At 51.6% G+C, this 23032-nt stretch overlaps 1 protein-coding gene across 3 annotated transcripts in view; it reads left to right on the forward strand.

Annotated features, from left to right (window-relative positions):
* ZNRF1 (zinc and ring finger 1) overlaps window positions 1-22667 on the forward strand; it is a 105313-nt gene extending 82646 nt beyond the window's left edge. The window contains exons 2-5 of one of the 3 annotated variants that reach the window (XM_040443140.1): window positions 8155-8250; window positions 18611-18716; window positions 20372-20463; window positions 21362-22667. In XM_040443140.1, coding sequence (XP_040299074.1) covers window positions 8155-8250; window positions 18611-18716; window positions 20372-20429 — 260 coding nt within the window. In that variant the 3' untranslated portion in view covers window positions 20430-20463; window positions 21362-22667. The other 2 variants (XM_040443141.1, XM_040443139.1) reach the window with 2 other exon arrangements.
* The last annotated feature ends 365 nt before the right edge of the window (window positions 22668-23032 follow it).

The following is a 23032-nucleotide window of genomic DNA, read 5'->3' on the forward strand; positions in this document are numbered from 1 at the left end:
GCTTTGCATATATCAGTAGTCATGCTTTTTATTGCTGAGGAGTGTTCCATTCTGTTCCCTTGTATTCCATGATGCCACAGTTTGTTTACCCATTCTATTGATGGACAGTTGGGTTATTTCCAGTTTTTGCTTGTTATCAATAAAGCTCTGATGAAAATTCATACAAACATCTATTTGTAGGCCTATGATTTCACTGCTTGTGGGTAAATATCTAAATAAGGAATTGCTTGGGTCAGGCTAGGTGTGTTTCATTTTATAAAGAACTACCAGACCATTTCCCCAAGTAGCTCCTGCCAGCAATATCTGAGAGTTCTAGTTGCTCTTCATCCTTGCCAGCATTTGATGTTGTCATTCTTTTAAACTTTATTGTTTAGCAATTTAATAAGTAGAGGTATGGGGTTCTCTGGAGAAACAGAACCAGTGGTAGTGGGAAGGAGGGAGGGAAAGACAGACAAAGAGACATATTGTAAGAATCTGACTCATGCAGTTATGGAAGCTGAGAAGTTCCATGATCTGTCTTCTGCAAGCTGAAGGTCCAGGAATGCCCTTTGGCGTGGGTTCCAGTTCAAAACTGAAGGCCTAAGAACCAGGAGAACCGATAGTATATGTCCCAGTCCGAGGACAGAAGACCAGTGTCCCATTTCAGTAAGGCAGACAGTTGAAAATCTCTTTTTCTCCACCTTTTATTCTGTTCAGCTCTTCTAATGGATTGGACGATGCCAACCAATGCTGGGGAGGGCAATCTACTTAGTCTACCAATTCAAACATTAATTTCATCCAGGAAGACCCTCACAAATACATCTAGAAATAGTGTTTAACCAAATATCTGGGCACCCCATGACCCAGTCAAGTTGACATACAAACTTAACCATCACAACAGACATGTTAAAAAATAGACACACACACACACACACACACACACACACACACACTAAATTGATTTTAGGTATCAGTGTGGCTCTCTTCTGATACCTACTTACGGGAATTTTCTTGGTTGCTGGGGCACCAGGTGAGCATCCCCCCTAGAATGGAAGTACAGAGGCTGAGTCCAGAAGGGAGATACTGAAAAAAGCAAGTCAGAATTGCTGAGCCTTTCCCCGGTCCAGAATGTTCTCCAGGAGAGATTGACCCACACCTTACCAACTCCTAAATTGTGCATTGGTTTCCAGTTACTGCTCAGGATTTGGGGAGAAAATGTGTGTGAAGAATGGGGTATCTGCTCGTGGGGACACATCTCTTCAGCAGTATAGAAATGTCAAAGATAGTCATCCTGTGTTACCCCTTGATCTTTCTTTTGTAATAAATCCCATTTAACCACATTCATTTAGTCAAGTCTCATTTCATAGACAAACACCACAGGATGTGAGAGGGAAAGATCCAGGCTGGAAAGTTGGAACTGAACAGGGCTGCAGTGTTGAGGGTAGTGCTCTCTGGGGGAGAGGAGTCTGCATCAGCCCCTCTTCCCCGGGACGGCAGGTCCTGCCTGGACGGCCTGGCTGCCTTTTCCCCGGTTGCTTCTTTAGATTTCTCCCTTTAGGTGATCCCAGAGACAGGCAGAACTGGGGCAGCGTTAAAATAGCGCATCAGCATAGGAGGGAGGGTCAGGGAGGGAACTGGGGCAACATGCAGAGCACACGTCCCGCCCCGCCCGAGAAATCAGGTCTTAAAGGAGAAGGTTGCAGTTTTGGGAAATGAGAAGAACTTTGGTTTACATCACAAGATCAATGTCGTGGAGGACTGAGAGAGTCGTAACTTGAGCCGGTGCTCCTGTCCTTCCTCAGTTGCCCCATCAGAAGGACCCAGGTGAAGGAAGATGCATCCTGTACATGACCATGTGCATGTTTCTCGGGTCTCTGTTGGTTCACCTACCAGTGGGGCTTACCCTGACCCTGCAGTTACAGGGGTCAACGCCCTGCACTGGGTGGTGAGTGGGGGCTTGTCTTCTCTCAGGAGCTCTGGTCTGTAGCCCAGCTGAGGATTCCCTCATTTACGCAATCTGCTATTGAATGACAGGAAGCAGCTGGGCTCTGGCTGATCACACTCTCGTGGGCTGTTCTGGCTGTATAATTTTGGGCTGATCTGATGACAAGAGAAGGAACAGAAGTGAGGCCTCCATTAGAAGGGCGCCTGTAGGTTGGGGTGGAGAAATCCTGTAGCAGCATTTGCTTGGTAGAGCCCGCCCGGCGCAGAATCGGGTAATTGCAGACAAATTCCCCTTGGTGCCCTGTCATTGATTCCTTCCTCATTTCGGGAGGTTGGCAGAGAAGCACAAGGAACCATGTAACTTCCTCACTTCTGCTGAGGCCTGGTGGGAGCAGACGATGGCTTTGGGGCCCCACGGTCAGACTTGGCCAGCAGGCCTGAGTTAGCGGACACTTCCCTCCCCCCTCCCCCCCTTATTGGCAAATATTGAAGACCCGACACGTGCAGGGCACTGCCTCTGAAAGAAAATAAAGATAGGGAAGGGAAAGCAGCTGGGTGTGCTTGCTGTCTGTCGCCCAGCTCCGGGGCGTGGTGGGCAGTCTGGTCTCAGATGCAGTTAAGGAGTGTCCCAGACGCTCCACCTGTAGCTTTGTCGTGAAGGAAAAGAAAGCATCTCTTGTGCACGCTTCCTGAGTGCTGATGAAGGGCCCTTACAAAATCTCACATAATTTCGTCAGTTGGGTGACTTTGCAGACCTTTGGTTTGTCTTTGTTCACAGGGCTGACTTTAATTTGGCTTGAACTTGAACTGCTTTCCAAAATGGTATCAAAATTTCCTAGATATTTTTTTTTAATTTTTTTTTTCAACGTTTATTTATTCTTGGGACAGAGAGAGACAGAGCATGAACGGGGGAGGGGCAGAGAGAGAGGGAGACACAGAATCGGAAACAGGCTCCAGGCTCCGAGCCATCAGCCCAGAGCTGGACGCGGGGCTCGAACTCACGGACTGCGAGATCGTGACCTGGCTGAAGTCGGACGCTTAACCGACTGCGCCACCCAGGCGCCCCAAAATTTCCTAGATATTTTAACCTTCAGATAGCTCATAAAGATCACAGTGTTTATCATTCCATAGGGCTGTTGATGCTGAATCGAGACTGGACAATTACAAGAAAAGATTGGGGCAGTAGAGTGGTAGAGTCCATCTTGATCATCGGATGACCTTTCGGGAAAGAAGGTGGGGACGATAGTTTTCTCCCCTTAGCTCTCCATCTCTCCTACCTTTTGTCGTTTATTTTCTATTTAAAAGGTAATTTGCAAATTCAGTGTCTTGAAACCAGTGCTACAGGCCCAGTGCCAAGTAGAAGGCATAGTTCCGTCCTTCCGTAGTAACAGAATTCCCAGGAAAAAAACCATTATCAATTGTTTCAGTTTATGGGATTATCCAGGCCCACGATGCTTCAGAAGAAATTGCTGGGACAGTGTGGAGGCTTTGAAGTTACTATTAAGTAACACCAGCATCTGTGTAGCATTTACCATCCTTTTGCCCTATAACGCCTCCTCCTTAGACCAGCCTGCCTGTCCCACAGCCCGGCAAGCAGAGCACAAGCTGGGTGGTCAGTCTTCCCGGGTGCTGTGTGCCTGCTCTGGCTCCCTGGCTCTGTCACCTTGGTGTCCTCTTCTGCAAAGTGAAGATCAGTACCCACTCTGTTTTATGGTAAATGAGGAAACACATAAAGCCCAGTGGCTGCTCACAGTAACGACTCAATAAATGTGAGCTGTTATTTGTCATCGCAGGCAAGAGTGGGAGCCGTAGAGGCTGAACAGGGACCATTGTTCCACACTGGCAGTGTAGAAAGTGCCGTGCACAGTGCTCCAGAAGTTCAGAGGAAACAGAGGTGGGACAAGCAGAGATAGCTCCTGCCCCTTCCCCTGCCATCACACTTGGCATGACCCCTGGCCTCTACGCCCTCCAGATCCTTCCCCAGCCTTCCTTTTCCTTCCTCCTCATTAAGTACTGCCGGGCTCGATGATACATTCGATTCGCTTCTTCGTGTGCTTTCAGGTTTATTATCTCATTTGATCCAGTTTTTTTAAGTTTATTTATTTGGGGAGAGAGAGCACAAGCAGGGGAAGGGGCAGAGAGAGAGGGAGAGAGAGGATTCCAAGCAGGCTCTGTTCTGTCAATGCAGAGCCCAACGCGGGGCTCAATCTCGTGAACCGTGAGATCATGACCTGAGCCGAAATCAAGAGTCAGATGCCTAACTGACTGAGCCACCCAGGCTCCGCACATTTGATCCTTTCAAGAGTGAGGGAAAGTACTCTATTTTTCAGGTGAGGAAACAGGTCTGGGGAGGGTAGATTACTTTCCACATGTTGAGCCTGGAAAGCCCAGGTGGTCTTGTCATTGCCCACTCACGTAATAGACTGAGTTATTTTTCAGTCCCTACCCACCCCCATTCCAGAGGTAGGTGATTAAAGTGGCACTAACCCTGCTTTCACTAAAGTACAGGTCTCTTGCTACCACAGTGCTGCTCCCTCGCCAGATGGAATATTTCCCAACCCACCTCTTTCTTAAAACCCTGTTCTGAAGTGTGTTTCCCAGCACCACCAAGCAGTTGACTCAATTTCAACACTGTCTCCCGAGAGGTAGCATCAGACCGCACAGGTTAAGGGCTCAATCCCACAAGACCGCCCCCACTTCAGACACCAGTCCCAAGTCCATGTTGTCGCCTATGCTTCTGCCCAACTGGCTCTTAATCAGTGGTTCCTACAACCCCCTTCTCGGGTTCATTTAATTTGCTAGAGCCGCTCACAGAATTCAGAGAAAGAGTTTACTTACTTGATTACCATTTCATTTTAAAAGGGTAGAACTCAGGAACACGCAGATGGAAGAAATGCTGAGAATGAGGTATGGGGACGTGGCGTGGAGCCCCCATAACCTGTCCGGGGGGCACCACCCTCCCTGAAGCTCTACGAGTTCACCGCCCTGAAGCTGTCTCAGCCCTGTGATTCGGTCTATAGGCATGACTGGTGAAACCATTGGCCACTGGTGATTGAACTCCATCTCTAGCCCCTCCCTTCCCCAGAAGTTGGGGGCAGGACTGAAAGTTCAGACCTTCTGATGAGCTGGTTGGTTCCCCTTGGAACTAGCCCCCCATCCTTAGTGTACCAGGGACCTTCCCAAAGTCACCTCATTAACATAAATTCTGGTGTGGTTGAAAGGGACTCATTATGAATAACAAGACATTCCTTTTACCTTACTGGCTCTGGAGCTATTTCGGGAACCAGTGACAAAAGACCAAATACATAGTCTTATCATAAATCACAATATCACACGTGTGGTGGGCCTTCTTCCCTGATGGAAAGGACTTTAGATTTCAAGCTAAGAAATCTGACTTGGTCTCAGCCCCACCCCCTCAGGTGTTTGAGCTGATGTCTTCCCTCAAGGCTTCTTTGTCTTTACAAAGAAGGTACTGGCCTAAACCTGGGAGTTTGTTTTTCTAGGACATAAATGTCCGGTGACATTTCCTTGTAGGCTTTCTTGTTGGGTGGCCTACTTCCCACTACCTTAGCTGTAACTCGACTCCTGCTCCTGCATTCTGGGAATCGTGTTGGGATGAGGGGTGATTGATGCTATTATAGTGATAACCATGAATCTGTTCTAGTGTATCAGAAAAGTGAGTAATGTGAAGTGTAAGGCCTTTTATCAGTAGCAACAGTTCGCTTGAGCACCTCCTAGTGACTGTATCAGGGCCTGGCGTTGGAGGAGCGGGTCCAGAGCACGTCCACCCTGGCATGCCAGCGTGGAGCCCTCAGCCTTCAGACAGTGTGCCAACGTAGCCAGTTTAAACTAGAAAAGTCCTGTAGTCACCAAGTCGTAAAACCTTGGTCTTTCGAGTCAGAAAAAAAAGATGAAGGAATCTCTGAAGAAAATAAGACAATCTCCCAATGGTTGGTCATTCTGTGGGATGTTACTTAATACTAACTTCTTTGCAGGGCCCCGGCCTGAGGGCAGATCCAAGGATGCAGAGAGACTTAGGTTAGAGGTGAAGGCATCCTTGTCCTACAAGACTCAAGTGCATTACTCCCTTGTCCACCACATACGCCACACTGGGTCTGTAGATTTCTAACCTGAGTTAGAAAAGAATCAGCCTGACACATCTGAGATCTGGTTTTGGCTGAAAATTTAGAATGGACCCTCTCTCACCATGTTTCTTTACAGTCTTCTGGTTTTGTTATTAATAGATTCATAACCACCCAGAGATCAGAAAATACAGCCCTTGGATTGATAGCATTTGCAAGACTTTTCGTTTTTGTTTTTTTTTTTTAATTTATTTAGTGTGTGTGTGTGTGTGTGTGTGTGTGTGAGAGAGAGAGAGAGAGACAGAGAGAGAGAGAGAGAGAGAGAGAGAGAGAGAGAGAACCCCAAGCAATCTCCACACTGTCATTGCAGAGCCCAGTGAGTGGCTCAAGTTCCCCAACTGCAAGATCATGACCTGAGCAGAAACCAAGAGTCAGACGCTTAGCTGACTGAGCCACCCTGGCACCCCACCAGACATTTTAGCTGAGACACAGGATGCTAACGATCTTTGAGGGAAAAGGTTGGGGGAATGGGGACTGTGCCGTGGAGTGAGGTCCACTTTGTCTGTCCTTAACCGGACCCTGGATTTTCTGTCTGGTCCTATAGATCATTGTCACTGAAAAGAGGAGGGTTTGGAGAAGACTTTAAGCAAAGTATTTGTGCCTTACACGGGAACACGGGAGCTGGCTTGCTTCCTGTCTCAGCACCAGCAGCTGTCAAAGTGCAGGGCTTTCCTTACAGAATGAAAAAGGCCCTGGGAGAGACACTGTCCGGGAGGGAGCAGCTGACAGTCAGTACAAGCCCTCAGCCTGTTATCTATTTGAGAAGAAATTGTTGCTGCCTGATATTACCAGCATCCCATGAAACTGTGCATGGAACACTTCAACTAAAAGTTTAACAGGAGAGTCAAACCTTGACAACCGTATTTAGATGTGCCTTCACGGACCTAAGATGTCCAAGCTGCGTGGGTAGGAATTGTGGTCATAAAAGAGAGAGGCTGTGACGTATGAAATTTGATGTGGACAAATAAGTAATAACTTGCTGATGGTCTTAGATCTTCCTGGTAGAAAAGAAAAGAAATGATCACTTGAAAATAATTTCAATAAAAGTTAAAATGGGGGAAATTGGAGATCGTTTATCTTTAAAAAGTTGTTCAGGGGTGCCTGGGTGGCTCAGTCAGTTAAGCGTCCGACTTCGGCTCAGGTCATGATCTCACGGTTTGTGGGTTCGAGCCCCGCATCGGGCTCTGTGCTGATAGCTCAGAGCCTGGAGCCTGTTTCGGATTCTGTGTCTCCTTCTCTCTCTGCCCCTCCCCCACTCGCGCTCTGTCTCCCTCTGTCTCAAAAATAAATAAACATTTAAAAAAAATTTTTTTAAGTTGTTTATAAAAAAATAACTCAAGGGACTATGTTTGATTCATGGAGTGCAGCTCAGAAGATTCTCAACCAAAATCTCCAATAATTGGGCACAGTTCTGGTAAAACTCCTTGGCTGTCTAAGTCCAGACTTCCTTGGGAGGGGGACGGCAGGGTCATGACGCCCTGTGTTTGCCTGGTGTAGTGGAACAGCTGTTCCTGTCAGTGGCATATGGCCAAGGCGTGCGTGGCATTTGGGAGGGCTCCAGAGGGCCACCCTGCTGCTCCACACTCTCAGGGGACATCTGCCTGAGCTGCAGGGAGGCAAGGTGCCACCTGGTTATGGGTGGTCGAGGAGGTACGGCTCTATGCCTTCCTCCCACAGGTGATCAGCCGTGTGGTTTGGAGCTAGTGAGGAGGAAGGGTATTAAACACTTTGTTACTCAGAGACTGATTATTTGTTTGCCTGGATTTTATTCCTCCCTATCACTGCTGCCCACTAGAGCCCCTGGGGAAAGGATCTAAATGGAGAATAAAACTCAAACCAGCTGCCAGTGACTTCTGATAAGCTTCACCGATGGGCCTGTCGCAGGGAGAGCCCTGGCGAAACAGGGGGATTCGGGAGCTGTGATAAATAGCAATTAATGAAGGAGAAATCGGGTCTAGGGTATATCCAGATTGTAATTCTCCATGTTGACTCTGACCCCCACATGACTGTAGCCATCTGCGGTTTCTGTGTTTATTGTGGACGTGCTTGGTTTGGAGGAGACATTTCACACCATTTTCCTGTCTTTCAGGTTTCAAGTGCCCCATTTGTTCCAAGTCTGTGGCTTCTGATGAGATGGAAATGCACTTTATAATGTGTCTGAGCAAACCTCGCCTCTCCTACAATGGTAAGGGCTTGGCCGGGGGCAGGGGAGTCTCCAACTGAGGGTCTTCCCGAGTTCGAGTGGTTCTGGGCAACATTTGCACCCCCCTTTCTGGCGGGAATGCCTGCGTGATGTTGAGGAATCCGACTTTTGAAGGCATCTCGGTGCACCAGCTGGAGAGGCAGCCGAGTGGAGCAGGAAGGCGGCCCAGGGGTCAGGCCCGTGGCACCCAGAAGTCTCTTGGGTGCCCAGGCCTTCTGCCCCCTTAGTTCCTTGCACCTCAGGTTGGGAGATGCGGCCTTTGCCCATTTACACACCTGAGGGCAGAGGGCCTGGAGGGGACGCCACCTCTCCTTGGGGAAGGGGACATCTGTGCTGCTGGTGTGCACGGAGTGCTTTAAGCCTTGGCATCCACAGCAGAATACATTCACCAAGTGGACACCCTTCAGGGATTCAGAATGTTGACCTGCCACCTGGTCGCTCCACCAAGGCCCCACTGCTTCCTGCTTCAGAGCCGAGCAGTGAATACAACAGGTAGAATCGCCAGGCCAGGCCATTCCTAATGTGGTGCCTCTGTGGACAGTGAGCATCAGCGTCTGCCTCCATCACTGACTGACTGGACAGTCTGAGAGGCAAGAGCTTAGCAGAGGTTTAGTTTCCAGGTCCATGAAATGGAGCTGTCAGTAACCTGGCTGTGAGGATTTTGTCAGAACAAAGTAAGATATTCACACCTAAAACCCGTCAATACAGAGCCTGACCCATGGTCAGTGCTCAGGAAGTTACAGCTGGCATTGATCGGAGACAGTCACCCTCAAAGATGTGAGCCCATCCATGGGTTGGTTGCCTTTCATTTTCCAGAGTGGACTGACCTCTGTGTAGTGCTGGGTGCTGTGGGCTTCCACCCTGTGTTCACTCTCGTGTGCTTAGTCCGGTCCTCAAACCGTGTTCATCAGAGAACTGCTCCTTCTGCAAGGCACTAGATCTGAGGGGGGTGTGCTCCGGCCCCGTCACGGGGCTACTTCTGGGGTTAAAGTCATAGCGGTGCTCGGGACAAGTTCTGTGATTTCTCAGAGCCTGTGGACTGGATGGGAGGTGAGCCTCTGATCGCTTGAACCCCCTCCTGACGATGAAGGTTTCCTGAGTAGATTCTCCTTACAGAGCGGTCCTTGGGCTCCTGCCTCCACACAGCATTAGCCCAGGAGGCCTGATGATTCCAGATTGTTCCCTCGAGGTAAATCTGATAAATCTGACATTCGTTCTCCTATAAACACACCCTACTATTCTCTTATCTCTGATTTACTTGCTCAGCAGAAAGATCTTGAGTACATGTGGGCAGGCCGGTTATCTGCTTGTCTCCACGACACTCAGTCTGGTCGTATTTGCTCAGGTCAGAGGACCAGCCGCAGGGAACGTCGTGGCCCCACCTCTGCCCCCAGCAATTCCTTCCCCTTCATCTGCTACCTGGTGCCCAGGAAGCCCTTCTTCTTCCCTATGGACAGCCTCTCACTGTCCCTAGACACTGACCGCTGCCACACCTCTGAAACTTGTCATGTGAGCTCTGGGCTTCCTGTCAGACTCATCAGCATACGTTCCTTAAAGGATGTTCCAGCTCTACTTTGTCATGTTCCTCGTCTCTGCCTGGGACCATGGAGGGAGCCAGGTCTTCTCCCGTGGCCCACAGCCCTCCCCAGCCATGGCCCAGTAACTGTGTTCACTTATTCTCCACATGTGCAGAGCCCTCATGAAGACCGCTTTTTGTCCTGTGGGTTGCTGGGGAGAGTTCTCTGTAGACACTGCCTTGCTGTCATAAGAACACAAAGCAGCCTCAGAGTGGGTTCCACGCGAGAGGACTGGGCTCTTGATGTCATCAGGGAGAACTTTGCAAGGGCAGCTGTGGAGGACAGAGTGCTCTTGGGGCCACCTGAGTGAGAAGTACCCACATGCCCGATTAGGAGAACAGGAAAGGCGAGAGACTTGTAAGTGCCTGGTGCTGCCTGGAGCTCTCCTCCGTGCCCACAGCCACAGGGAAGGGGCCCTTGTCCCTCTCCCCTCACTTCCACAGGAGAGCCAGCTTGGCAGCCCAGCCTGAGCACAAGCCACCCGCAGAAGCCACACTCAGAGTCAGAGTCCCCTTAGAAGAAGAGGAAGTTGACCAACCAGCGTGAGACCCAACTACAGCTGTTCTCAGTTCTGTTCCATTTTCCACTCCTCCTCTAATTGAAGGGCTGCCTCTTTAGGATGTGAGTGTGTGTGTGTGTGTGTGTGTGTGTGTGTGTGTGTGTGTGTGTGTAAACTAGAGGCTCAAGCACCTCCTTTACAAAAGTCAACCCTTTACCACCAGAGGCAAGGAGAGGCATGTTGTGTCTGGTCCTTTCAGTGGAATTTGACTTAAGGGGATGGAGAGGTTTCAGAAATGGCGGGCTGGCCTCTCTGTGTGCACTTAATGCCTGATAGCCAGTCTCTGTGTTTTGTGAAGACATCTAAACCTTCCAGATAAGAGAAGGCATTTGCCACTGGGGATATGTATGTGGAGTGGGAGTCTCCAGAACTTGTCTAGGGCCTATTCTAGCTCACACAGAGCACAGGCATTTCAGGGACCGTAGGCCAAAGTCCCAGGTCAGGACATCTGGGTGTTTACTTTGGTTTTGCCAATAACCTGTTTTACACCTGATCTCTCATCATCCCCACCAACTTCACTTTATCTTTTCTATTCAAAAGAAATGTGAGAAGACTTCTTTACGTTCTTTAATCTATGAAGTATAGAGCTCTCAGAATCTTCTGGAAAGTAGGCAAGATGAGGCTTTCTTAGTGAATAGAGAGAAAAGTGCTGTTTCCTTTTGAAGATTCACCAGAACTCCTGGTCACTCCCCTGGAGATTTCTCGTGTGTATACACACACACACACACACACACACACACACACACACACACACACACTTTCCGTAATTGCTGGCACTAATTGGGGAAATTTCTAGAAAATTTGCAGCGGTTATGTAAGATGAAATTTAGTTAACCACCAAAGGAAAAAAAGTAGAAACCTCCTAAATGAGGCAGATAGAAAGTAGTATTTTTCTTATTATGAGGGTTGGCCTGAGCTGTGGATTGGAAAGCCTCCAGTAGCGGCCTGCCAGATTAAAAAAAAAAATTTAGGAAAGGCAAGACTAGATTAACTGGTTCACCCAGTGCTCAAGAGAAATGTGCAGGCCAGTAACTGGTGCTCCCAGGGCAAGCACCTGGCTAGGAAGGCTTGTGAGTGGTTGCCCCATGCTGAGGGTGTAGGATGGGTGCAGGGCCCCAGAGCACTGAATGTTCCATCCTTCTCCTCATCCACGGGTGGCTCTGAGCTCAGGACCCCTGGGAGATGAGGGAAGAATTGGGGGGACCCACTTTTGTGGATAAATGCAGTGAGCTTGAATGGCCCTTTAATTTCTCTCTATGTGCAACATCTGTTTGTGGTTCTGAGACCAGGGAACTCACCCTCAAGAATATGCACTCAAGGAGCTCCTGGGTGGCTCAGTTAAACATTCGACTCTCGATTTCAGCTCAGGTCATGACAATCTCATGATTCTTGGGTTCGAGTCCCACATTGGGCTCTGTGCTGGTGGCACGGAGCCCACTTGGGATTCTCTGTCTCCCTCTCTCTGCCCCTCCCTGCTTGCGCGCTCCCTCTCTCTCAAAATAAATAAATAAACATTAGAGAAAAAAAAGAATATGCACTTAAATTTTGACCTTCACATTGCTCAGCTAGCAGTACGAACCTTGAGATTGGATGGGGCACTAGATTTTGCTATGAACAAAATAGAACCATAATACTGTCGGGGGCGTGACAGATGGCCAGCTGTCAGTGGAAAGTTTAGGGGGCCCACATTCCAAGACTAGCCTGGAGTCCTTGGCCCTGGTAGATTCTGGGGGGTTTCAGGTTCCTTTGCCAGCAGTGTTAAGGAGAGCTTGGTTGCTATCAAAATAGCTTCAGGAGATTGTCTCCCCTCAGCTTTCTTTCTTCTCTTTCTTTCTTCTTCTGGACCCATGCTCTGCTTCTAAGGTCCTAACAACCCTCTTCCCTCCTCTCCGCCAAAAGTCATTGCCCCCGACTTTAGGGCTCTTAAAATGCTGCATGCCACACAAAGTTTCTTTAATGGAGAGGGAATCTGACTCCCTAAAAAGGCAGGAATGCCTCCTTCGAGTTTACCGCAAGGCAGCAGACTTGTGTAAATGGTGCCTATCTGGCCTGTGTCCCTGCTGAGAGCCTGTGGTTGGCATGGAAATGCCTTTTCTTAGGCCTGGGGGAGCCAGGTCCTGGCCTTTGAGTGTGCCCAGCCCAGTGGGGCACTGGCAGTGTCTACCGTTAGATGCTTCGGCAGTGCCGGACTCGGAGGTGTCGGTCCTGGTGCCCCTCCTACAGGAAGAGGGCTGGTGACCGGAGGGCCACTGGGAGAGCGGGGAACCCGTGGGCAGGAGACCCACAGGGGCTTGCCGCAGTGGGGAAATCAGAATCGGGTAGTAACAGAAGAGACTTGAGCTGGGTCGCCGTGGGGAGCCTCAGTAGGGATGAAGCCCTCCGGGCGCAAGCTTTATTGGCTGCCCCCTCTTGGCCACCATCATTGCAGCCCAGCCCACCAGAACAACTGGAGCGTGCCCCACAGTCTGGGCGTTGGGGTGGGGATGCCACTGCTGGGAGGGGAACCCTCTGCTCCAAGTTTCCCCTTTTCCTGGAGATTCCCCAAGAAGGGAGCCGGCGAAACCGGCGCCGATGGCACTGCTCCTCCCTGTCCCCCAGGAGACTGGGCCAGCAGCTCTGCCCTTGTTGAGGAGACCAGGCTCTGCTGCACCTGGGCAGGAAATGAGGCCAGGAGGTGGGGCCAGTGTCTCTGCGTCATTTGCTAAGGGTTCTCCCTCTGGCTCCTACCTTCCTTCCCGCCAGGGCTTTGACTGCCATTAAGCACCAGAGGAAATGCATTATGTATCGTCCTGCTCTCAGCTCCGAGCTGCACCAACTTCAGCTTTCCCTCCAGGCTGCCAGCAGAAAGGGATCAGTAGCTATTTGGGCCTTCCTGCCCCCTCCGTGCCGCCAGACCAGCCGTTCGGGCAGTCCCTTGGGGAACGTGGAGCCAGCACTCCACGGGGCAGCCAAGCCCCACATGGCAGCCCTACACCTAGGTTCCTCCACCCCCCCCCCACCCCCCCGCCGGAGCCCCTGCGTGCACACAGTCGCAAGAAGAGGAAGATCTGAAGTTGTGGGTGAGATGGGTGGTGTTTTCCTGCCCCAAGGGAAGAGACTCCATCACCTGGTCTTTTAAGGAAGGGAGGTAAGGTGGCCACGTGGAACTTGTCTTGGGAGTCACGGCCACTTACCAGCTGCATGAGCTGATCCAGAGATTCCCTTAGGGTCTTTAGGACTCATTGAGATGTTTCTGTGAAGTTCTGGCATACTGCTGGCCCCAAAGAAATGAAGCCTCCTTTTCTCCTCCTCCTACATCTTGCTTTGACAAATAGCAGCTGTCAGAGTGCCCCTCTACCCCGTATCTCAAGGCAGGAGTAGAAGTATGCAGCCACCCCCCAACCCCAGTCCCTGCCCTGGTGTCACCCTCTCCCACTGTGGTGCCAGAGAGCTTTGTCTCTCGTTTGGCTCCCTGATCCATTTGGACGGACAGATATTGGCATCACTTAGCACCACTCCCACTCAGACCAGACACTTCTAAACTCCCTCTTGGGCAGTGACACTGGCTTTGCACAGGGCATCAGGGACTTGGTGGGGCAGGGAGTGGAGGGGGGTTGGGGGGGGTTGTCGGGAGCCAATAAGAAAAAGGCAGAAAGCACAGCTTCATTCCTGTTTTCTCATCAACCAGCATCAGTTGAGGCCCCTCCTCTGGGGACATCAAAGGACGTTTGTGTCCCTGGTGGCCTCAATTTGTGCCAGGCCCAGGGTCCTCGGCTTTGTGCCTCGAGGCTCCTGACAGCAGGCAGCAGCCTCCCACAAGAAGTGTATGGAAGACTTGGAGGAGCTATTTGATAGCCAACTGTCAGCCCTAGCCATTTTCACTCCCCTGCTGAGCTCCCACGGACATCTGGGGGCTGTTGACTCCCGGGCCCCAGGGATTGGGACAGGAAGTTTTACTCAACCTGCTCAGGCCTGTGGCCGGATCTGTGTACCGCCTGCCTTCCGCTGTGGGAAGAATACTGCTCCCTGGGCACCGCGCCGGGTGTGGGTGCCACTGGCTTCCCCAGGCTGTCAGGGCCCCAGCCCTGAGCTCCCCTGTCCCACAGGCTTCCAGGCCTGGTGCTGCAGCCCCAGGCTGGCTGGTGAGGCGCAACACCGCACTGTGTGCGAATGGTAATTGATTGTTTCTAAGAAGATGCATCTGACCTTCATGTGCTCAAGCCGGAGTCCTTGATAAGAAAAGGAACCACCCTGTGCCTCCTATGTCTTCCCCTAGTGACATCCAGTATGAAAAGAGGGGCGAGTCGAGCAAACCTCAGGCCTTCTCTCCATTCCTGGCTCCCTTCCTATATCTCTGTCACCTCTGCTCTGGCCTGGAGCCAGTGCAGGTGGAGAGCACAGCCAGTGGCTCGGGAAGCTTTGGGGACCCAGGGAATTGTAACCTACCCATTGGGCTCACGGCTGGGGTATCAGTCAGTGGGGGGAAATGCAGAGGACACTAATTGGGAATCTGTAACGTTACTGCACCCCAGGGATAGGAATCATCCATAAGTGGGGAGGAAGGGAGGAACCATGAAACGGGGCTGGGGCCCAGACTCACTTTCCCCCTGGGACGCCTGAGGCGGAGAGGGCTCCCAGGAAGGTCCGTGGTAAAACTCTGCCCCCTCAAAGCTAGACTGTTTTCCTTCCCATCTTTATTGGGGTGTTTTCCTCCAGTGTTTTATTATGAAACTATGAAACATACAGCAGAGTTTGAGGGTTTTGCAGTGAACACGCAGAGAACCCAGAGTCTGGAGTCTGCGTCTTACGGTACTTGCTCTGTCACACCTCTGTCCACCAGCCCATCCTATCTTTTGATGCATTTCAGAGCCGAATGAAAACACCAGTACTTTTCTTTATTGGCGCTTTTCATCGTAAAAGCAATGCATGTGCAAACAAATTTCAAAATATATAAAGACATTTTTCTTCTAGTCCCCCTTTCCTCACCATCAGAGTGTATATTCTCCCAGGCGTTTTCTCTGCCAACACAACCAGGTGGATACACACATACATTTCAATATGGAGGGTATCTGGTGCTTTAAGAAATGGGATCCTGCCCTTTTACCGATCTGCCACTTGCCACATTCGGAGTCTGAGGCTTCCCTCCCCTTGGCAGACTGATGATGTGCCATTTGCTTTTTCCGTTCTTGTCACCCTTTCAGGTGGGCCTGTGGGTTAACCTGATGTTAACAAAAAGTGACCACAAATTGTCTTGGCCGGGAAGCAGAGGGTGACTTCTGTCACAGCTCAAGTGCACAGGGACTTCAGTATTGACCTGGTCCTATCTTAGGCTTTTTCCTCAGGGTTCTTGGTGGGGAGCTTTGAGGCACCTTAGCCTTCTAGGCCATGAAGAATTCTTGTTTTGAGGGCACCTCAGTGGCTTAGTTAAGCATCCGACTCTTGATCTGAGCTCAGGTCTTGATTTCCGAGTCATGAGGTCAAGCCCCTCATTGGGGTCTGCTCTGGGCATGAACGTACTTTTTAAAAAGGCGGTGGGGGCACCTGGTTGGCTCAATGGGTTAAGCAGCTGACTTCAGCTCAGGTCATGATCTCACGGTTCATGGGTTTGAGCCCCATGTCGGGCTCTGTGCTGACAGCTCAGAGCCTGGAACCTGCTTCAGATTCTGTGTTTCCGTCTCTCTCTGTCCCTTCCCTGCTCACACTGTCTCTTAAAAATAAATTAAAAAAAAAAAAAAAAGAATCCTTGTTTTCTAGGCCCCACATGTTTTCCTTTCCACCAAAGTCATCAGAGAGCACACAAAAACAGGCGGAGGAGGGCACCAAGCAGAGGGTCCCAGGCCCTGCGCTGCCACTCCCAGGCCCCCATCTCAGGCAAGATGTTTGATTTCTCTGGCTTCTGTATCCTCCTTTGCAGAATGGAAATAACACACATGCCCTGGCTAGCTCATAAGGTTGTGAGGCTCAATTGAACACACACGTACAACCTCAGGATGTATCTCATTTGGTGGTGCTCAAGAACAATTACAATCTTTTAGCAGTGGGGAACTGATCCTGCTTCAGGCTCTTTCTTAACATCCATAACCTTACCCTCTCGGTATTTCTCTTGTGGTTTGGGAAACTTCTGAGTAACCTTTGCTTCCTTCATCACTTGCACCTGCCTTCCAGATGTTAGAGTTATCAACCCGGGTTCTGTCTTCAGCCTTCTTAGATGTCAGTCAAATCTCTTTATCCCACATCTACACCCGTCACCCACGTCTCTCCTCTAAACCCCACATCTAGACTTAAATAGTCTCCCGGAGGTTTCATTAGTTTGTCCAAATGGAGATGCCCGGTCAGCATCCCCTACCCAGCTCTGAACTCACTTGTCCTGCCTGTCCTCCTCCTGGGTCCCCTCTCATAGTGACGAGCACCTGCCACTTGCCTGGCTGCCTGGTCAGCACACATCATTCCTCCCTTCGTGCCCCCGTGGCTAGTGCAGGCCCTGAATCCATTGCTCCTGCATTGCCGCGTCAGCCTCCGCAGTGGGCCCCCCATCTCTGGGCTCTCTCAGCCCCTTCTCCAGTGGTCAGCAGAGACCAGACATGATCAGACCATGTCTCCAGGGCCTTCCAGTGAACCAGATGAAGCCTAGGCACCACAGCAGAACACGAGTCCGTCCCGAGGGAGTTGGTCCCACTCCCCGTAAGACCCTGCGTCTCTCTGCAGAGGCCATAGCAAGCTTCCTGCGGTTCCCGATGCTCGGGTACTGTTCCCTTTGCCTGGGATGTCCTTCCCTGAACAGTCTCTGCCCTGATAAGGCAGGTATCTGCCGTACCCTCACACCTGGGCCTGTGGGCATCGTCAGGCTTCCTAAAAATTCCCGTGCTGTTCGTTTCCATTTCTTGTCAGCCTTCCCTGTGAGACTAGGACTTCGATCCTGGGACCGTGGCTTATTCACTGACTTGCCAGTGCCCAGAATGTCACAGAAATTTAATAAAGGGCTGCCGACTCAGCCATGGTGTCTCCCTATTCTGCCCAGGCCTTTCCAGCTGTAGCTGTGCTAGGGGCCTGTGGTGTGCGGTAGCTTCCTTCCATTCATTCTTTTCTGTGGGGGGCCTTTTTCTCCTTTTTAAATTGAATTGCACAACCTAGCAGCGTTCAGGACATTCACAGTGTTGTGCAACCATCACCTCCATCTAGTTACACACATTTTTGGAAGAAAACGCCTGGCACGATTGTACTTTCGTGAGGTATCTAAAATAGAGTCCTTCTCAAAGAGCCAGAGGATAGCGTGGCGGTCGCCAGGGGCTGAGGGATAGGGAGACGGGGCGTCGCCTTTCAGGGGGTGTGGAGTTTCAGTCGTGCCAGATGAAGAAGCTCTGGAGAGCTGGTGCACAGCATTGTGCCTCCAGTTAGCAACAGTGTAGTGCACACTTGAAAGTCTGTTAAGAGGGTAGATCTTGTGGTAAGTGTTCTTACCATCCAAAAGGGAGAAAAAGAAAACCCCTTACCCGTAAAAAAGCCACTCCCCGTCCCCTCCTGCCCCAGCCCCGGATCTGCTTTTTGTCCACATTGGCCTGTCGTGCACATTTCATATAATGGAATCGTTCAGTAGGTGACTTTTTGTGTCTGGCTTCTCAGCGCGGTGTTTTTGCAGTCTGTCCACATTGTGGCCTACCTTGGTTCTTTGCTCCTTTTCACGGCTGAGTAATATTCCATAGTGTAGATGGCCCATGTCTGTTTATCCACTGACCAGTTGGGCGGCGGGGGGGGGGGGGGGGTGGTTATGGGCTGATTCCACCTGTTGGCTGTTGTGCACTCACGAGTAGTTGCTGAGCACCTGTCTCTTCCGTTCCCTCTTGCCTCGTACCCGTCACCATGCTTTTCCAAACCAGAACTCCATGCGGCCCCTGGTCTGTGTGTCTGTCTGGGGGATGCTCCGTTCAGGGAAACAGTTTGCCTCTGCTACGTGCCTGTTCCCCTCCCAGCCCTTTTTAGCCTCCATTCTCTGCCCCTCGTTTGGTGATTAATCCCATCTGTCTTCAGATAATTCATGTGCCGTGTGGGTGTCTTGTCTCTGCAGTACCTTCAGGTCAAGGCACCCTTGGTCTTCTGTGTCGCCCGCAGAGCCTTGCCCACTTCAGGGGACCCAGGCGGTCCCAACCAGCTCCTAGACCCGTGCCTGCCTTGCACCACCTGTCTGCTGGCGACTGACCCTCTCCCACTCTCCTCTGTCCTCCCTTTGCAGATGACGTGCTGACTAAAGACGCGGGTGAGTGTGTGATCTGCCTGGAGGAGCTGCTTCAGGGGGACACGATAGCCAGGCTGCCCTGCCTGTGCATTTATCACAAAAGGTACGAAAGGGTCGGCAGGGCCAGCTCAGCCCCATCCGAGACCCCAGAGGGCTCCTTCTGTGCAGGTGGGGGAGAGAAGGACGGACCCTCAGCACTAGCCATTCTGTCCCCTTTGGTTGCGGGACGACCTCTCCTCCCTGCCAAGGGCTCTGAGAGGGGTCGAAGCAGAGGCCCACAGATAGAAGGTCTGAACATGCCAAGTGTAGGGCAGAGCAGGTCTCTGGTCTGATGGCCTGGAGGGTGGGGGCTGACGGGGAGACCCGTGGAGCCCCACAGGTTGGAGGCCCTTAGGACCCCACCTGGAAGGTTGATTCGCCATCCGTCTCCTTGAGCCTTATCTTCCTCCGCGGGCCCCTCTCCTCCACGGTGCGAGGACCGTCATCTGTGCCACAGAGGCAACAGGGAGGGGTGTGCGAGCCGCCCCTGCACCCGCCCCTTCTCCCCAGAGGGCCAGAGGCAGGAATAGCCACTACCTGTGGGGCCATGGCACTGAAAGCTGCTATAATTAGCGGGGCTGAGATTTGTCCTCAGGCTCCAGTATGAGCCTCGTTCTTGTTTCCAGCTGGAAAGAAGACACCTCCTTACCCAAGACAGGAGGACGCTCTGTGCCATCTGCTCTCGGCTCCTTGAGTCCCAGAGCTTCTCCTGACACGCGGGCTTTTCCAAAGCCCGATTCACAGGGCTGTTGGCCACGAGGTGGTTGTGGCACCTGGTACCCAGACGTGGCCGGTTTATGAGAGGCTCCAGGTCGGGGTGGGGTGAGGGGGTGCTCTTGGCCTGGGCCCAGCACAGATTGCTCCAGTGTCCCCAGAAGGCACCACTCAGAACCAGAAGATAGAAATCTTTGGCTCTGGGGGAGAATGATGCAAATTATCTACCTGGTTCCTGTCTTTGAAAATTACCCTATGTTGGTACATAAGTCAGAAAGCTGTTTTGGGCAATCTCTGTTACCTGTCTGGTTCAAATGGTCCTTTCTGTGAACACTGGACACCAGGGTTTCACTGTTAGCCTCCTGTCTGGCCCTCCCCAGCAATGTCCCTAAGCTGGAGGGCTGGGCCTCCCCTTCCCACTTCTCTGGAACAGGCTCCATGACGTGTGCCCACCACAGCTGACCAAGCTCCGTAGAGCCTGGGGATCTCCTGAAGGTCCCACCAGGGAGGGAGCCTCAGGCTGTCCCCCCTTTGATGGAAGAAGGGGTTCCCGGGACTCCAGTGCCCAGAGCAACAGCCAGCCTGCCGGGTCTTGGTTTCCATCTGCTTGTGCTTTAAGCCTGAGAGATGGTGGGCTCACTGCCCTGCCTGGCCCTCCAGCTCTCACCTTCCCCCTGGTAGCTGTTGCCTCTCTCGGGCCTCCATGTAGGCGAGGCCTTGGTCCCTCTCAGGGCCACACTCGCCGTTTCCTGCCAGCATCCAGATCCACCCGATCCTGTACCCATCGTGCCAGGCTGATGCCTCGGGCTGAGCCAAGAGCCGTCCTGGTTCTCTCCTTCCTGCTTCAAAAAGTGGGTGTATGGGGACACGCTTGTTTTTCCCTGAGGCGCGAGCAAGTGAGATTTAGCAGACTCCTGATCAGAAGCCTGACCCTTGGAGAGCGCCCCGTAAGGAGTGGCTTGGTCCACGGGTAACATGTCTCCCCTTGCCACCTCCCTGCCTCAGTTGCATAGATTCGTGGTTTGAAGTGAACAGATCTTGTCCAGAACATCCTGCGGACTGACCCTGCTGGGCTCGCTTGCTGACTCCTCTCAAAGGTGAGCCTGTGGTTGGGGGTGCTCTGGGCTCAAGGCCGAGGCTCGAGTCACTCTGGGGCCTGGAGGTAGGGGAGCATCTCGTCAGTGGTTCTGTGGGGGGAGGTGATTCTCCAGGAAGGACAGGAAGTACAAACTCCCATGGTTATGAAGGGGAGCTTCAGCAGAACTAGGTTCTTTGGGAAGAGGCCAGTGTGTGCAGACATCTAGAGTGAATCTCCTTGAGGAAGGTTCAGAAAGACCCCCTCGGAAGGTGCCGGGTGGGAGGGGACCGACACTGGGTTCTCACCAGCCCCGCCTTGTGCGTGAGGGGTGGCCCGAGTCAGCCTGCGCCTCGGGGTCTCTGCCTCTTCGGGGACAGGAGTGGACGTCAGACTTACTAAACAAGACACCCTGTGGGACAGTGCCCTGTCCTCTGTGGTGCTCATCAGTGATCACCGTAACCGCTGCTCTTCTGCCCACAGGCCGCCTCCCTCACGCTCACACACGCACACTGTGCCGCTCACACACAGCCACACTCACACATACTCACACCCATGTACTCTCGCCTACCCTCACACACTCATCAGCTTCCAGATGAATCAGCCACAGCAGGCCAGCACGACTACCTTTCCCTCCAGATGTGCACACGTGGTCCCCTGTATAACCGTCCAGTCTGACTGTCCCTTTCTTCCCCAGGGCACCTTGCTTTTCTGCTGACCATCCTCGCCCGTCCCCCATCCCACCTGTCCCTTGCGAGTCCTGGGCTAGCACTTTCTTTTTTTCTGGCAAACAGACAAAAACCCCAGGGAAACCAAAACCCTGACTCCACCTCATCTCACATCCAAAGGTTTTGGGGCCCCTTTTCTTCTCTCTCTCTCCCTTGTTTTTGTTTGTTTTGTCTTCCTTTGTTCTTCATTAGGTTTATTTTATTTATTCCAAGTAAACTCCCAGAACAGCTGATGATGTCAGACAAATCAGGGACATTTGCTCTTTTTACCTTCCCCTCAAAAACTGAGGACACGGGGAGAAGAAAAAGCAAGGGTGAGAGTGAGGCAGAGGGACTGGGCCGGCGCCGGAGCGGGAGTCCAAATCCCGGCGTGACTTCTGGCCTCGGGCCCCGGAGCAGAACCACAGACGCCCGGCCAGCCTCGGCAGGATGCCCGCGGCCGGCCTCGCCGACACGGCGCGACTTACGTGTTACGATCCACACAGGGACCGGCCAGCCCCCGTTCCCGAGAGGAGGCATCGGACACGGGCAGAGCTGAGCTGGGGACACCAGTGGGAACAGGGCACCCCTTCTGCACTGACTTCCAGAGAATGGTTCTCCCTTTCTCCCTGAGGACACCAAATGGATGAGAGCGAGTTTGAGAGAAGAAAGAATCAACCACCATCCTTCCCCTCACCCCTCATCCCAGGAGGGAAAGGGCATTTTCTTTTTCACCTTTGAAAGGCGTTGTGGGTCTGTCTAAAGTGTTTACAAAAAAAAAAAAAAAAAATTATACAAAAAAAGTCTAGTGTCGACTGGTGTTTTCCCTCGTGATGTTTACAGATTGCTGTCTGCTGCCCAGCTAGAACCCACTCAGTGACAGAACCGAGCATGGCCACACGCCCCGATGGCCCAGGAGCAGGCACACGTGGCCTCCTCCCATGCCCGGTGCCCCCATCGGCCCTCTCCATCACCAACCACTCTGCCTTGGGTATTTTGGGGTTTTTTTTTTTTTTCCTCCATTCTTCTGGCTTGGTTTTGCACATTTCTCCCCCAGGACCCTGATATGTAACTTTATTGCCAAAAAAAACAACCCGTCAAGGACCTACTCCTCTCCTTTTCCTTCTCTTCTTCCTCCCTCCCCTCCTGGTTCTGGTCAGTTCAGAGGATTTAACAATCACAAGTGTCCTGCAAAAATGCCTGAACATTTTTCTTAGACCCTTGTGGATTTTTTTTTTCCAGAAAACTTAAACAGACAAAAGACTTATTAAAGGAATATGTACAGTTACCCCTGTTTTCAGGCACTCTGTTTGAGAACATTTTAGCCATTGATGTTCACACGTGGCATCAGCCCATGCAAGATAGGTTTCTGTATTTATATATTAAAATACAAAAAAAAAAAACCTTATAAAATGTTTAAAAAAAATGTTCAAAGCTTGGAGAAAAAGCTTTCTTCATTAGTCAAGGTGTTTTGATATGGTATTAAAATGTCTAATAAAAGAAGCACTGTGTGACTTTATTTTACTGAGGTAATTGTTACACGACCAGGAAATGGGGCTTGAAGGCCTGTCCCCCGCTCCCTCACCTACATCCTTAGCAACTTCCTCCAGGCTTGGCGCTGCAGGCGTGTGAAGTGGTCCTCAGAGCAGTCATGCCTGGGCAGGGGGACCTGGCAGGTCACACCCGAGTCCTTCAGATTTACTGACCCTCCCAAGCGTCATGGAGTCCATCTGCCATCACCTGTGGCGTGGCTGTGACAGAACTCTTCAGGAAGGATCTGCGGGGGCAGAGATCGCGCAGCCAGCGGAGGCTGCAAGGATGCGGATTCCTCCAGGTATTGGCCCAGTCCCCTCACTCCCCCACCCCCACCCCTGCCTTCCTTCA

The sequence above is a fragment of the Herpailurus yagouaroundi genome, unplaced genomic scaffold (assembly GCF_014898765.1).
Source record: "Herpailurus yagouaroundi ecotype Mexico unplaced genomic scaffold, PumYag 190, whole genome shotgun sequence".
Lineage (NCBI taxonomy): Eukaryota > Metazoa > Chordata > Mammalia > Carnivora > Felidae > Herpailurus > Herpailurus yagouaroundi.